The sequence below is a fragment of the Euleptes europaea genome, chromosome 14, assembly GCF_029931775.1.
Source record: "Euleptes europaea isolate rEulEur1 chromosome 14, rEulEur1.hap1, whole genome shotgun sequence".
Taxonomy (NCBI): Eukaryota; Metazoa; Chordata; class Lepidosauria; order Squamata; family Sphaerodactylidae; genus Euleptes; species Euleptes europaea.
The window spans coordinates 59,297,107-59,310,306 of NC_079325.1; the positions used below are offsets into that span (position 1 = coordinate 59,297,107).

Sequence of the window (13,200 nt, forward strand, 5' to 3'; positions counted from 1 at the left end):
CTCACTGTCTGTAAAATAGGGCAAATGCTGGTAGAGACGTAAAATTTCCGGAAATTTTGAAGCCACTGAGAGGGGGGAGGGGGCCTTTTTAAAAGAAAGAAATGGAAATTTTGGGGAAATGTTAATTATTTGCATTACTTACTTTCCTGTGAAACCTAAACAACTTTTATTGATTGACCAACATAAAATGCACTATTTGCAATTTTGTAAGCATATAAAACTGCTATTTGGCATATTTATGGAATTTAAAAGTATAAAAGTGTTTTCTATAAGAAAAAGTGCAAGCATATCCAATACTTGAGAAAGAGTTACAAACTGCGGAACCCATATGCTACCATAGCACACGTATCTTAATTTATGTCATCTGAAAGGGAGGAAAAATTAAATTCTGTTGTAAAATAAAGTGTAGTATTTAGACAGAAACTATCTTACAGTCACAAGAGGAAGGACTGACAGCAATGTGGAGACTGCTAAACTTTGTAATTGGAAACACTAGACTTTTTAATAGTGTATTATCATTAACTCATTATAACGTATTAATTGTTACCAAAATTATTTTTGTTCAAACTAAAAAAAATCTTCAAAATTATATTTATAGTATGCATAAAAATTATCATTATCTAACTCAGTAGATTGCTTTACATACTTTACATTTTGAGTAAAACCTTGAATTTCATTGCATTCATTCTGAATGGAGGGAACAAAAAACAAGTTTTTTGCAGCCCCCCCCCCCCGCATTTCCCAATTTTTCTGTTGGAAAAACTGAAAATCCTCACTTTTTTCACACTATACATTTGGAGAGAAAAACTGTCTTTAAAAGCACGTTACTAATTTCAAAGGAGAAAATATTTTATAAGAGGGTGTAAGCTCTAGTCCTGCGGCCCCCTTAAACAGACTTCAGCAGACAACCAATCCACAAAAGCAGTTTTATTGGTTAGAATCGACAGGTTTCAGAAGCCATATTCAAAAGGACACTAGTAAGGGTCAAAGGCAAGGTACATAGCATATATGGAAGAGCAAAAGGAGATAACCGGTTACCCAGGCAACCCCCCCCCCCCTCCAAGAGGCAGGAAGGAATACTTGGCGATTCCCACAGTATGGGAATTTATGAAGACTAAACATGGGGCATAGACTGTCCTTGGACAGAATAGCACAACAGCACCTGGAAGCAGCACAAGCACACTACCACATACCATCCTCATGGCCTGCTCCTGACATTCTGCCCCCCTAAAGATCCCCCTTCACCCTCCCACCGTGGGTTTGTGAGGGTAGGTGGCATGGAATTCTTGTATTAAGCGGGGGGCGGAGACATCACAGGCGCGCACCCATTCATCCTGGGCGGGACTAAAATGTTTCCAGCGGACCAGGTACTGAAGGGAACCGTAGCGAATGCGAGAATCCAGTATTTTAGCTACTTCACAATTCTTCTCATCCCCCACCATTTCAGGCACTTCGGGTTGTGGCTCAGGATGCCATTTTTGGGAAGGAACATACGGTTTTAAAAGACTGACATGGAACACAGGATGAATTCTTTGTAGAGACTTGGGCAAGGAGAGTTCCACAGCCACTGGATTAATAATCCGGGAAATGGGGAATGGACCCACATACTTGGCACTGAGTTTATCGCACGGGTGGGCGGATCGTAGGTTCTTGGTGGACAGATAGATGAGATTCCCCCACTTTGCATTCCTTACCGGGGGAGCGATGTTTGTCAGCCTGAGCCTTGTAACACCGTTTGGCTCGCTCCAGATTTTTAACCAGCCATGGCCAGGTTGTTTGAATTGAACGTACCCATCCGGCCATGTCAGCTCCCCACTCCTCCTCAGAAACATCAACATGACCAGCGGGGCCAAACTCTTTACCATGGACAACCTGGAAAGGGCTGAACCCTGTGGATTGGTGAACTGCATTATTATAAGCATCTTCAGCAAAAGGCAACAGGTCTACCCAATCATCTTGATGGTAATTAATGTAACAGCGTAAATAGCATTCCAACACCGCATTCACCCGTTCAGTTTGACCATCTGGGAATGGAAGGCACAAGACAGTCCTTGTCCCACACCAACCAATTTGAGAAAAGCCTTCCAAAATTTGGCCACGGAATTTGAACCCCTGCGCGGAAAGGAATGGAGACGGAAGACATGTGACACAAAGAGGCGGGCCAATTTTGGGGCGGAAGGGATACCTGCGCAGGGTACAAGATGCACCTGTTTCGAAAACAGATCAGTAATCACCCAAAGAACTGTCTTTCCCCCACTAGGGGGTAGGTCTATCATGAACTCCATTGCAATTACTTCCCATGGTTTCGAGGGAGCCTCTAATGGTTGTAAAAGTCCGGGCGGCTTGCCCTGAGATCGTTTGGCTGCTGCGCATATGGGGCAGCTGCGAATGAAGGAGTCCACATCTGACCGCATGCCCGCCCACCAAAACTGTCTTTGTAGCAAATGCAATGTCTTGAGAAATCTGAAATGTCCGGCAGTCTTGGCGCCATGAACCAAACCCAAAACCTCCCCCCGCAACACTTCCGGAACATACAATTTAGAATCTTTGTACCAACACTCCCCGTGTTTAATTAGAGTAGCTGGAGGGGTCTGCAAGGAAAGTTCTGCTTGATAGCTGCGAAGAAGAGTCTCCTTAAAGGAATTAGTCCGTCCTTCCACCCCCTCCGGAGTTGTGCCGGCGGGCAGCTTGACCAGGGACGGAGCCGACACAGGTGCAGGGAGCGGCTGAACGGGGCGCTCAGATCCCCGCACCTCGGGAACCGTGGCTGTCAGTCGCTCAGGGGGAGGAGGAAGCGAGACGGGCGGCGCTGCCAGCTCAGCCGGGCATGGGGCTTCCCCTCCCACCGAAAGCGGCGGCGGTGGGGATCGGGTCTGAGAACGGGTTTGTATGGCCAAAGTGAGCAATAGACCTTGTTGGGCAGGGGTGAAGAGCGACTCTGTGGGCCGATCAGCCTTGGTGGGATATTGGGGAAGTCTGGATAAAGCATCAGCCAGTGTTGCTTCCCTGGTACATATTTCAGGACGAATCGAAACTGGGCAAAGAAGTCCACCCAGCGCACGTGCTTCACGGACAGCTTGCGAGCCCCCGTTAGGGCCTCTAGGTTTTTGTGATCGGACCACACTTCAAAAGGCACCTTGGAACCTTCTAAAACCTGCCTCCACACTGTCAGGGCATGCTTTACCGCGGCAGCTTCCTTTTCCCAAAGGGCCCAATTGAGTTCGGATTGAGTGAACTTTTTAGAAAAATAAGCACACGGATGCAGGTGCCCATCCTCCCCCCGCTGCAGGAGCGCACCCCCCATTGCTACATCGGAAGCGTCTACGTGCACTATGAATGGTTGATTGCAGTCTGGGTGCTGCAAAACAGGCTTAAGACTCTCGAAGGCGGCTTGACACTGGGGGGGGGGGTCCACTCCACCCGGGCGTTGGGTAAGGTGGCTGTATTCCCCTTTCCCTTAGTCTTAAGGAGGTTCGTGATGAGTAGCGCAATCTGAGCGGAATGTGGGAGGAACGCCCTGTAAAAATTTGCGAACCCAAGAAATCTTTGGACCTGTTTACAAGTAGAGGGTGGTTCCCAACCGAGCACCACTTGCACCTTTTCAGGATCCATAGTCAGTCCCTGGTGTGAGATAATATATCCTAGGAAAGTCAATTGTTTCCTATGGAACTCGCACTTAGACACTTTAGCATAGAGCTGATTGTCTCTGAGACGTTGCAACACCTCTCGAACCAATGCAACATGCTCATCCATGGTTTTAGAGTAAATGAGAATATCATCTAAATAAACCACCACTCCTTTGAACAGTAGATCATGGAGGAGCTCATTAATGAGTTGCATGAAGACCCCCGGGGCCCCTTTTAATCCAAAAGGCATCACCATAAATTCGAACATCCCAAAGCAACTGGAAAAGGCTGTCAGAGATTCATCCCCCTCCCAGATTCTGACTCTGTAATAAGCCTCGACTAAGTCCAATTTGGTGAAAATGTGTCTCTCCTTCAATTGTCCCAAGAGATCAGAAATGAGGGGGATGGGATAAGCATTCGTTTGAGTAACAGCATTGAGTTTTCGAAAGTCAATACACAAACGCAAATCTCCTGTTTTCTTACGCACAAAGAAAGCCAGTGCCGAATAGGGCGCGGTGGAGGGTCGGATGAAACCACGAGCCAAGTTCTTATCTAAGAATTCGCGGAGCACCGTCCATCCCGTAGGACTCATGGGGTAGATCTTACTCTTTGGCAGTTTTCCATCCCCCACCACTTCAATAGCACAGTCCGTCCGGCGGTGGGGGGGGGTAACACATCACACTCCTGCACATTAAATACGTCTGCAAAGTCCTGATAGTCAGGTGGCAATTGGGTCGGACTGGAGGTGTCCGAGGCCAGGGCAGGAGTTGGTTTGATTACAGTTTTAATGGCCACTTCATATCAGTGTAACTCACATAGCGGGCTATTGAACGTTAAAGTCTCAGCTTCCCAGTCTATGGTGGGACTGTGTCCTTTGAGCCAATTTGCTCCTAACACCACAGCATATCAAACATTGGGCACAATAGTAAAGTTGATTTGTTCCCTATGGTGGCCAGTTCCCATCACCACTTCATCAGTGCGACGGTCGACTGCCTCCCCCCTGAAATCACTGCCATCCATTTGGGCAAATTGAACAGGTGCCAGCAAAGGGACTGACTTCACTTGGAGCGCCTTAAAGGTGGTTTCCTTAATTAACAAGCGGGCACATCCAGAGTCTATTAAGGCTTTAACTTGTAATTGAGGACCTTTCCTATAATGTCGTAATATCACATCTACATACACAGTCTCTCCTACTTCACTCACCATAACAGGAGCCTCGGGTTTCGCAGGAACACTTGCGGAGGTCTGCAGTATCGCTCCCTCTACCGCTGACCCAGTCCGTTTTTTGGCTGTTCGAGGGGAGACTCCAAGTTAAGGGCTGGGGAGTTCCAGTGGTCACCCTCCTCTGAAGAAGCGGAGCTACTCTTCCCAGGAGTAGTAACTGTAATCCTGGACCCCGACAGGTCCGCTGGCGAAATGTCTGTCATCACTTCTCCGGCGTGTAGAGCTGGGGGCACTTTTCGTCTCGGAGCGATGCTCGGCTGTGGTGCCTCTCCCCCGAGCGCGTCCTCTCCCGCGAGGAGTCCCCTCTGGCTGGAGAGTGGGACTCGGCAGTCCCGGGCGTGACGGACAAGTGGCAGCAAAGTGAGCCATGGCACCGCCAACGAGGCAGGCTCCCCTTTGAAACCGCAACGCTCGGTCATGTGGAAGTAGAGCCGGCCTCCGCGGGGCCTGAGGAGCGGCAGGTTTGGGAGGGTTTTTCTGGGTTCCCTCCCCCCTGGCCTGCCGTCGGGCAAGGGAAATAAACTGGTGGCAGCTTTCCACTTCCTCCTCCAGTAAAATCCACTCTTCCAAGGTGCCTGGGTCTCGCTGCATGTATGCCCAGTTTAGAATTTCAGGATGCAATGGTGCTCTGAAGTAATGCACCAGGGTAGCTTCAGTCCAATCAACTATTTTATAAGCGAGTCTTTGGAACTCATCCACAAACTCTCGGACTGAGGAGGATCCTTGACGGAGTTGTAGGAGGGCCGCTTTGGCCTTCTCCCCTTGAAATGGATCCTCGAAACGTCTCAACGCTTGCATGAATTCTTTAAGCGACCGTATGGAGCGAGCCCGGGTATCAAACTGGAGGACCATCCATTCTGCAGCCCTTCCAGCCAAAAGCGAGGAAACGAATCTCACTCAGCTGTCTTCCGTGGGAAAGGTATGCCCTTGTTCTCTCATGTAACTGTCCACTTGATGCAGAAAACGGCAACACGTCCGCGGAGCCATTGAAAGTCACTCGCAAATGGGGTTGCTTTCACTGCACGACCGGGACCACAGGTTGGACCGGTCCCACTGGTGGTGGTACCGGCGATTGTCCAGGGATGGGGTGTCCCGGGGCCGTCTGCCCAGGAGCCGGTTGTACCGGGCCATCTGCCCCGGAGGCGGTTGCATCGGAGGTTGCCCTGGGGCCGGCTGCAGCGGAGGCTGCTGGCCAGGGGGTTGTTGTCCTGGGACCGGTGACGGCGCAGGCACCGTTTGAGCTCATTGTAGGCGACCGTACTCATTCATCAACATGTCCATTTGGTCCTGCATACAGGCCATACGATCCAACAGCTCGGTTTTGAAATCTCAAGGCATGGATCTCCTCAGCCCCCCCAGTCCGTCGGGCTTGGCTGACTCAGTAGTTCGTATTCCAGTTGCCCTGCTCTGCATACAAGTCCTCCTCCTCCGAATATTCTTGCACATCAGGAGCAAAGGTGAGCCGTTGCCTGCGCGCTACCTCCCGGGGCAGGCCAGGTTCCGGGGAGCCCAAAGAAAACGAGGGGAAAGACCAGTCCAGTCCCCCACTAACTTTCGACCACGCTCCAATTCCTGCTGTCGCTCATGCCTGAGCGGCGGCCACATCCACCAACAGTTGCTCCTCTGCCCGCCTCCGGTCAGTGAGCGCCCGGTCCGCCTTGAGTTTGGCGACCGCGGCAGCCGTCACAATTGGTTCGGCCGCTTGTTCCAAGAGCATTTGGATTTCCTTGTGCTGGCCCAACAGCGGTTGGACCTGTTGAGCAAGATCCGCAGAGGAAGGACCGAATTCAGGAGTTAGTACCTTCTCGACGTTGGCCGCCGTCGCTGTGGTCGGCATGAAATTCATAAGAACCAGGACTGTCCTGGCAGCAGCGTTCTGTGCTTCCCGGCGGCATAGGGTGGGATCCGGAACAGTTTGAGGAATGTCTCCCCCCGAGCCCCTGCCATTGGGAAACAGAACTCAGGCCCCTGGATTGGGGCCGCCGACTCATTGCGTCCCGCGGAGCGCAAGCTCAGCCAATAACCGAGTTAGGAGAGCAAAGTCCTCTTGCGCCAACCGGGCCTCCTCCAGCAAAGTATCCAGTCCCAAGAGGTTGTTATGGACACGTAAATCAGCGTTCTGAGTTCTCCAGGGGGTGGCCGCTGCCAGGCGACGCCACTGATCAATCACCAGCCCAACCAGCCAGGTGGACTCTGCGTAAGTCCGCTGCGCCTCCTCCAAGACGGCACGCAGAAAGTCGGGGTCCTCGGGGAGCTTGTCCTGCTCCCCAAGCCGAGGAGACGAGTGTCCAGGCGAACCCTCCAGGGTTCCAGCCAAGGTCAGCAAGTAAGGATAGGACTAGTGTCTTAATGTAAGTTCTAGTCCTTGTGCCCCCTTAAACAGACTTCAGCAGACAACCAGTCCACAAAAGCAGTTTTATTGGGTAGAATCGACAGGTTTCAGAAGCCATATTCAAAAGGACACTAGTAAGGGTCAAAGGCAAGGTACATAGCATATATGGAAGAGCAAAAGGAGATAACTGGTTACCCAGGCAACCCCTCCCCTCCAAGAGGCAGGAAGGGAGTACTTGGCGATTCCCACAGTATGGGAATCTATGAAGACTAAACACGGGGCATAGACTGGCCTTGGACAGAATAGCACAGCACCTGGAAGCAGCACAATCGCATTACCGCATACCATCCTCATGGCCTGCTCCTGACAGAGGGTTTTTTTCAGTGTTCCCCTAAATTTCCCTTTTGTTATTGTTATAAAAATAGGGGGGAAAGTCTTTGGGGAAAATGGAATATTTTTTCTGGCCTGGCACATTTCCACAAGCAAGCCAGAAGAGTAAAATCAGGCAGGCGGCTTCCCGCATTGGGATGGCCTCTGTTTGGGGCATCTTTTTCTTGAACATGCAGACCTTGAAATGACAACTGATGTGGACAATACTCCACTTCAGGTCCTGGCCTTTTTGAAAGGGGTGTTGCTGGGTCCTCTGTGATGTGCTTATCTCGCCTGGTTCCCTCACCCTTCTGAAAACATTCCCTTGGTGAGGAGCCTCTTCATTTTGCCTCCATGATGTGCCTGCTGCATTTTGACACATTAATGGATTCTCGTTCGTAAGGAGGTGTTGCTGACTGATCCCTGGCACCAAGCAAGACACAGCTGCTCCTCGGAGGGCGTGGCCACGGGGCGATGAAATGTCAGCTGGGCCCTAGCCGTGCCCCATCCTGCCAGCCAAGTGCTCATCCCTCCATTGGTGCTCTGGCACCACAAAGGCGATCTTGGACTGCTCAGAGGAGTTTGTGGGGGCAGGAAGGATTCCTGAAGGAGGCTGGGGCAGGCAGAGGGGTGCAGGTTGGCTGCTGTTGGCAAAGCATGGGAGGGGGCAGAAGATGGGGGGCTGCTTGCCTACTCAAGATCTCTGCATTTCCAGGGGGCTCCCAGTGATGCCAGACCTTCTCAGCCTCAGCAACGGAGCAGTGCTTTGTGCCTTCAGCCCATTTCCCGAACCTGGGACATCTTTTCAAAAGGAAGGCAAGGATGCTTTTCCGACAGGTACATGAAAGCTTCAGAGCCTGCCATGGTATCAGAGCCTGCCTACAGACCTCCTGATTCTCAGGAGCCTCTTGCAGCGAGCCACCTTCCCCTGCATCTGAGTGGAAGTCAGGCTCTGCAAGCACCCTAGCGCCCTTCTCCGGCGCCCCCCATTTGTCTGGCCCCTGCAGCTTCAGGGTTCTCTGTTGTCTCAACCAATTCTCATCCCATACCTATTTGTCAACAGGTAGATGTCATCCAACTAGGCCAGAGTTCTGTGGCCAGACTCAGGAGCCAGGAGTTCTAAATCAGCATGCCGGATTCTGAGTAGGCACCCTTTTCTCTTCCCTGGTCCCTCAGTCTCCTGCCTTCTTCTCACTGCCCTTCTAGCCCCTTATGTTTCTTTTGACTTCCCAACCTCTTCCTGTTGCTGCATTCCTAAGGATTCCTCATTGCAAACTATTTTTTGGGGGCAAGCAACACTACTCCTGACCTCTGCCAATCACCACTGGCCGAAAGCCTGCGGTCCTTCCTAGTGCGCCGAGAGCCTTGGTTTCTCCACTCCCTGGCATTTTTTTAAAAGGTCAAATTAAATTCTACAGACCTCTTCCATTACGTTAGCTTTTGCTGGTCTGTCCTTCTGCCTCCTTGGGCAGCAGAGATCTGCTCAAATCCTTTGGGACCAGCTGTTGTGCTTCTGTCAGTTGGGCATTTTCTCTTTCTCTCTATGTCCCTCATTTCAAGGGTTTTGTGCTCTGTCTTCGTCCCTGGTTGGAAAACCCAGGGCTGTGAGTTAGGCAGTGTCAGAATGAGATTGCACATCACAGGGAAAAATACTAACTCGTCCGCAGTAAGAAGCCAAGTCATTCTCATAAATTAAGTGGAATATCCAAATAGAGCTTCTGGTAATTATTATCATTAGTTGTAAATGAATTCTTGACTTGTCTTTCAGGTGTGTTCAGAATCTTGAGGCCACAGCTGAGCCAGACTCACTGACTGTCCATATGACAATGACTTTTGTGTTTTCACAGAGATGGGTCACAGATGTAAACCTACCCTGAGAATCAGGTCTCTTGGGCATGAGAACAGCCACCCAGTCTGTGTGTGAAGCAGTGAACTTGCTAATGATGCTCATTTTCTCTTCCCTCCCAGTGCGACCAGTATAATAAAGGGATAATTTCTGGGTCCACGTGCAAAGACCTGTGTGAGGACCACACTCTGGTGTTCCAGCAGTGTCTGTCATCCTCTCCGACACACCAGGTAGGCTGATCAGAATGCTCATGGGCACAGCGGCAGTAACAGACGTTTGGCAGGCAGTGCAATTTCTGTAAGGGAAGTAATATTGTTGGTTGGGAACAGGTTTACACAAGGACTAAGGATGGCGTGACATGGGCTGGAGTTCAAGAAAGAGAAGGAGAAACTGCTGGACTGGATGTCTGAGCAGCAAGGAGAGTGATGGACAGACGGAAGAGGGACAGAGTGCAGAGCTTGAGTACAAAGGGGGTGAGAGAGTGGTGGGGCAGGCCTGGGGTTGAAATAGGGAGGGTTTGGGGAAGAAATTAGTGTGACGTGTTCTATATGATCACAGCCTGAAACAGCCTCCTGGTGGTGAGGTGAACATAAACCCATCCAAGTGCTGTAACTCTGTGCAGGTGTACAGCGGACTCTGGAAGGAGAAGGAGGTGATCGTTAAGTGTGGCATTTCTGAGGACTCCCTGAAGGTCGACAGCAGCCCAGACTCTGTGCTCAGGAGAGACGTGGTTCTCTTCGACAAGCCCACAAGGGGAACTTCAATGGATGAATTCCGAGACATGCTCCTGAATTTCTTAAAAGTCAGTGCAATTATGACTATGCTGGCAGGGCATTAAGTCTGAAACTTTGGGTACAAACTGAACAGTGGGAAGGCAAGCAAATGGCCATCTAAAAGCTGGTTTCCATGTTTGTTTAGATCACCAGCTCTGGTTACTTTGCTGCTGAATGTGTGGAAAGCTGACGGCTGGCGTGGCAAGTCTGGGAGGCACTCGCCAGTTCTGGCTTGTTGCTGTGGCCATGTGGGAGTGAGAAGTAGGCACATATTAACTGGCCTGTACACCCTCATGCTTATTCTAGAGGATGTAGAAATACATCTTCTGCCTAGAGGGAAGAGCAGGAGTGATGGTTGGAAAAGGGTGGGAACCTCTCTCTCCTAGTTGTAGATTCTTGGCTGTTTCACAATTGCCTTGAGCCAAAGAGTAGCTGAATTTGTCCCATCAAAATCTAAAATAGGGGCAGAGAGGTAGTTTCTGAAAGGCCCGATTTATGCATGCTGCAGAATAGTGGTGATACTTTTATCTGAGCGGCAACATTTCAAGCAGCAGGGGGGTGGGGCTGTTCATTTCAATGCTGCTCCCGGTGCAGAAAAGCAGAGTGCCAGGGAGGCAGGCTAATTCGGCCTTCTGCAGGCAGAGATCTTTTTTTCTGAAGCAGGAAGCCATTCAGCCTCAAGATACTTTATGTTTAGAGATGGTGGAAGCTGACCTGGTCTTTGTTTGTCTTTTACAGTCCAACCTGGGAGACCAGCCCTCTCTTGCACCCTTAGTGAACAAGATTATTACCGTGGCTGATGTCAGCCAGGATGGCAAATTGTCTTTGGCAGAGGCCAAATCCATATGGGCCCTGCTCCAGCAGAATGACTTTCTGCTCACCCTGTCTTTGCATGAGAAAGAACACGCCTCCAAACTGCTTGGCCACTGTGGGGATCTGTACATCACTGAGAAGATCGCCCACACCTCCTTCTACAACATGGACGTCCCTCAGTTTCTGCAGCCACTGTTGCCTTCTGCCATCCAGAGAGTTATTCACCAGTGGTTCTCCCCAGCGTGGTCACGGCGAGCCAAAATTGCCATAGGCCTTTTGGAATTTGTGGAGGAGATATTTCATGGCACCTATGGGAACTTCTACATTTGTGAGACCGGCTTCAGGAACATGGGCTATAACAACAAGTATGACTTCAAGATCGTTGACCTGAGAAAAGTGGCAACAGAGATGACAATCCGGCGGTTCCTCAAGGGGCGCCACTGTGAGAAGAACATTGACTGTACCTACGGGAAGGACTGCGTGGCGCCCTGTGACAAGCTCATGAAGCTGTGCAAGAGCGACGTGGTCCAGCCCAACCTGGCCAAAGTGTGTGGCCTTCTCCAGGAGTTCTTGCTCCATGGAGTGCCCCCGGACCTCAGAGAGGAGCTGCAGAAGCAGCTGAAAACCTGCACCACTCTCAGTGGCTTGGCAAGCCAAATGGAAGTCCATCACTCACTCGTGCTGAACAGTCTCAAGACACTGCTGTGGAAAAAAATTTCAAATACCAAATACTCATAGAGATTGGGGGCACAGAAAAGACAAAACGCTGCTGGAAAGAACCAGAATTTATCTCATCCTCCCTCCTGGGCAACCTGATCAGTATTGCTCATCAGGCCTGTGAGAGAATGTTGCTGTAGAACAGAGCCGAGAAGCTGGTGAGCACCAGGAAGACTCTGGGCCAGGTGGAAAAGGACAGGGAACCAGCCGAAAGGCACTCTAGAGTGAAGGGCTGCTAGCGAGAGTTGCTGTAATGCTTGTGGCTCAACTTGAACGCTTCTCATGTAAATAAACAGCATTTCTCTCATTGGTCCCCCGACAGAGGTGACTGAAATGCTTTTAAAATCTCCTTGCGGTTCTTAAGTGTTATAGTCACTTGGCACCACTTCAGAGTTGTCATCAATTTAGCTTAGAATTTTTCTTAGGATGGCCAGTGATTAAAAACCTGCCTTGCTTTGCCTCTCTGTGGAAAACGCAACTTGCCTGATGTGTACAAATTTCCAGGTTTCTTGCTCCTGTACCTGTGGAAGGCGGGGGGGGGGGGCTGAAGGGAGCTGTGTTTCCATGAGGGTGGGCCTCCTTGCACCCACACTCAAGGCAGTTTGTATCAAAAAACTCTTCGCTTCTGAGTCAAGAAAATTAAATGTGATAGCCTCTTGGACACTGGGGGAAGGAGTACAGCTGTTTCAGTAATTGTTCCAAGGAAACCCAAGCAGAACAAATTATGCTGTTAGTCACTTTGGAAGGATTCAGATTGTTGCAGGCACAGGAGCTAAGTGATCAGGAAACCCCAGAAACAGAGCTGGCATGGGGCGTAGCAGCAGGCCCCTGAAGGGTAGGTAGGTGAAGGAGGCAGAGCTTGAAGGGCGTGGGGACTTTCTGTGAAGCTGAAGGGCAGTAGCTAGGCTGTAGAGCGCTGGAGCTGGCCAAGAGGGGCAGAGGATGAACAGCAGAGGCCAGAGTTATTTCAGTCACGTATTCAGAGCTTTTAGCTGTCAACAAAATATGGCAGTCTGAAACTTCTACTGTTCAACGTTCATTACTACTATTTGTCTGGTTCTTACAACCCCCTGAAATCCAATATTCAGCCCCACCTCAGATGGCTGGGGGAGGAGGGGGTCTGCAGTCAAAGATTTCCCATCATCTGCCTCAAACTTAAGCAACCTGTGAGGAAAGAAGTCGACTACAACAACAAAAATTGAAAATCTTCAGAGAGCAGAGCTGTGAATGAACTGCTGTGTAGAGAAGGCACTTATGTGGGGCTCCTGTTCCAACTGCAAGCTGCAATTATTGGGGGTTTTTGTCCTAGAAATCAGGTACTTGGTTTGAGCTGTGGACATCTACACTGAGCCAAAAAGCAATATGTGATGGCAGAAAAGCCAACATGTTTGAACTCTTGTCTGTTTAAAGATGGCTAATTCACACATACAAATACCCAGCTGCCAAGAATGCTTAAAACTGTAGCATGTTTCTTGATTTCATGATTGGTTGCACCGAAAC

At 50.1% G+C, this 13,200-nt stretch overlaps 1 protein-coding gene across 1 annotated transcript in view; it reads left to right on the top strand.

Moving 5' to 3' along the window:
• Nucleotides 1-11,725, top strand: part of DIPK1B (divergent protein kinase domain 1B) — a 31,210-nt gene extending 19,485 nt beyond the window's left edge. The window contains exons 3-5 of the mRNA XM_056860708.1: nucleotides 9,520-9,627; nucleotides 10,020-10,199; nucleotides 10,909-11,725. Coding sequence (XP_056716686.1) covers nucleotides 9,520-9,627; nucleotides 10,020-10,199; nucleotides 10,909-11,721 — 1,101 coding nt within the window. The 3' untranslated portion in view covers nucleotides 11,722-11,725. The remainder of the gene's footprint in view (nucleotides 1-9,519; nucleotides 9,628-10,019; nucleotides 10,200-10,908) is intronic.
• The last annotated feature ends 1,475 nt before the right edge of the window (nucleotides 11,726-13,200 follow it).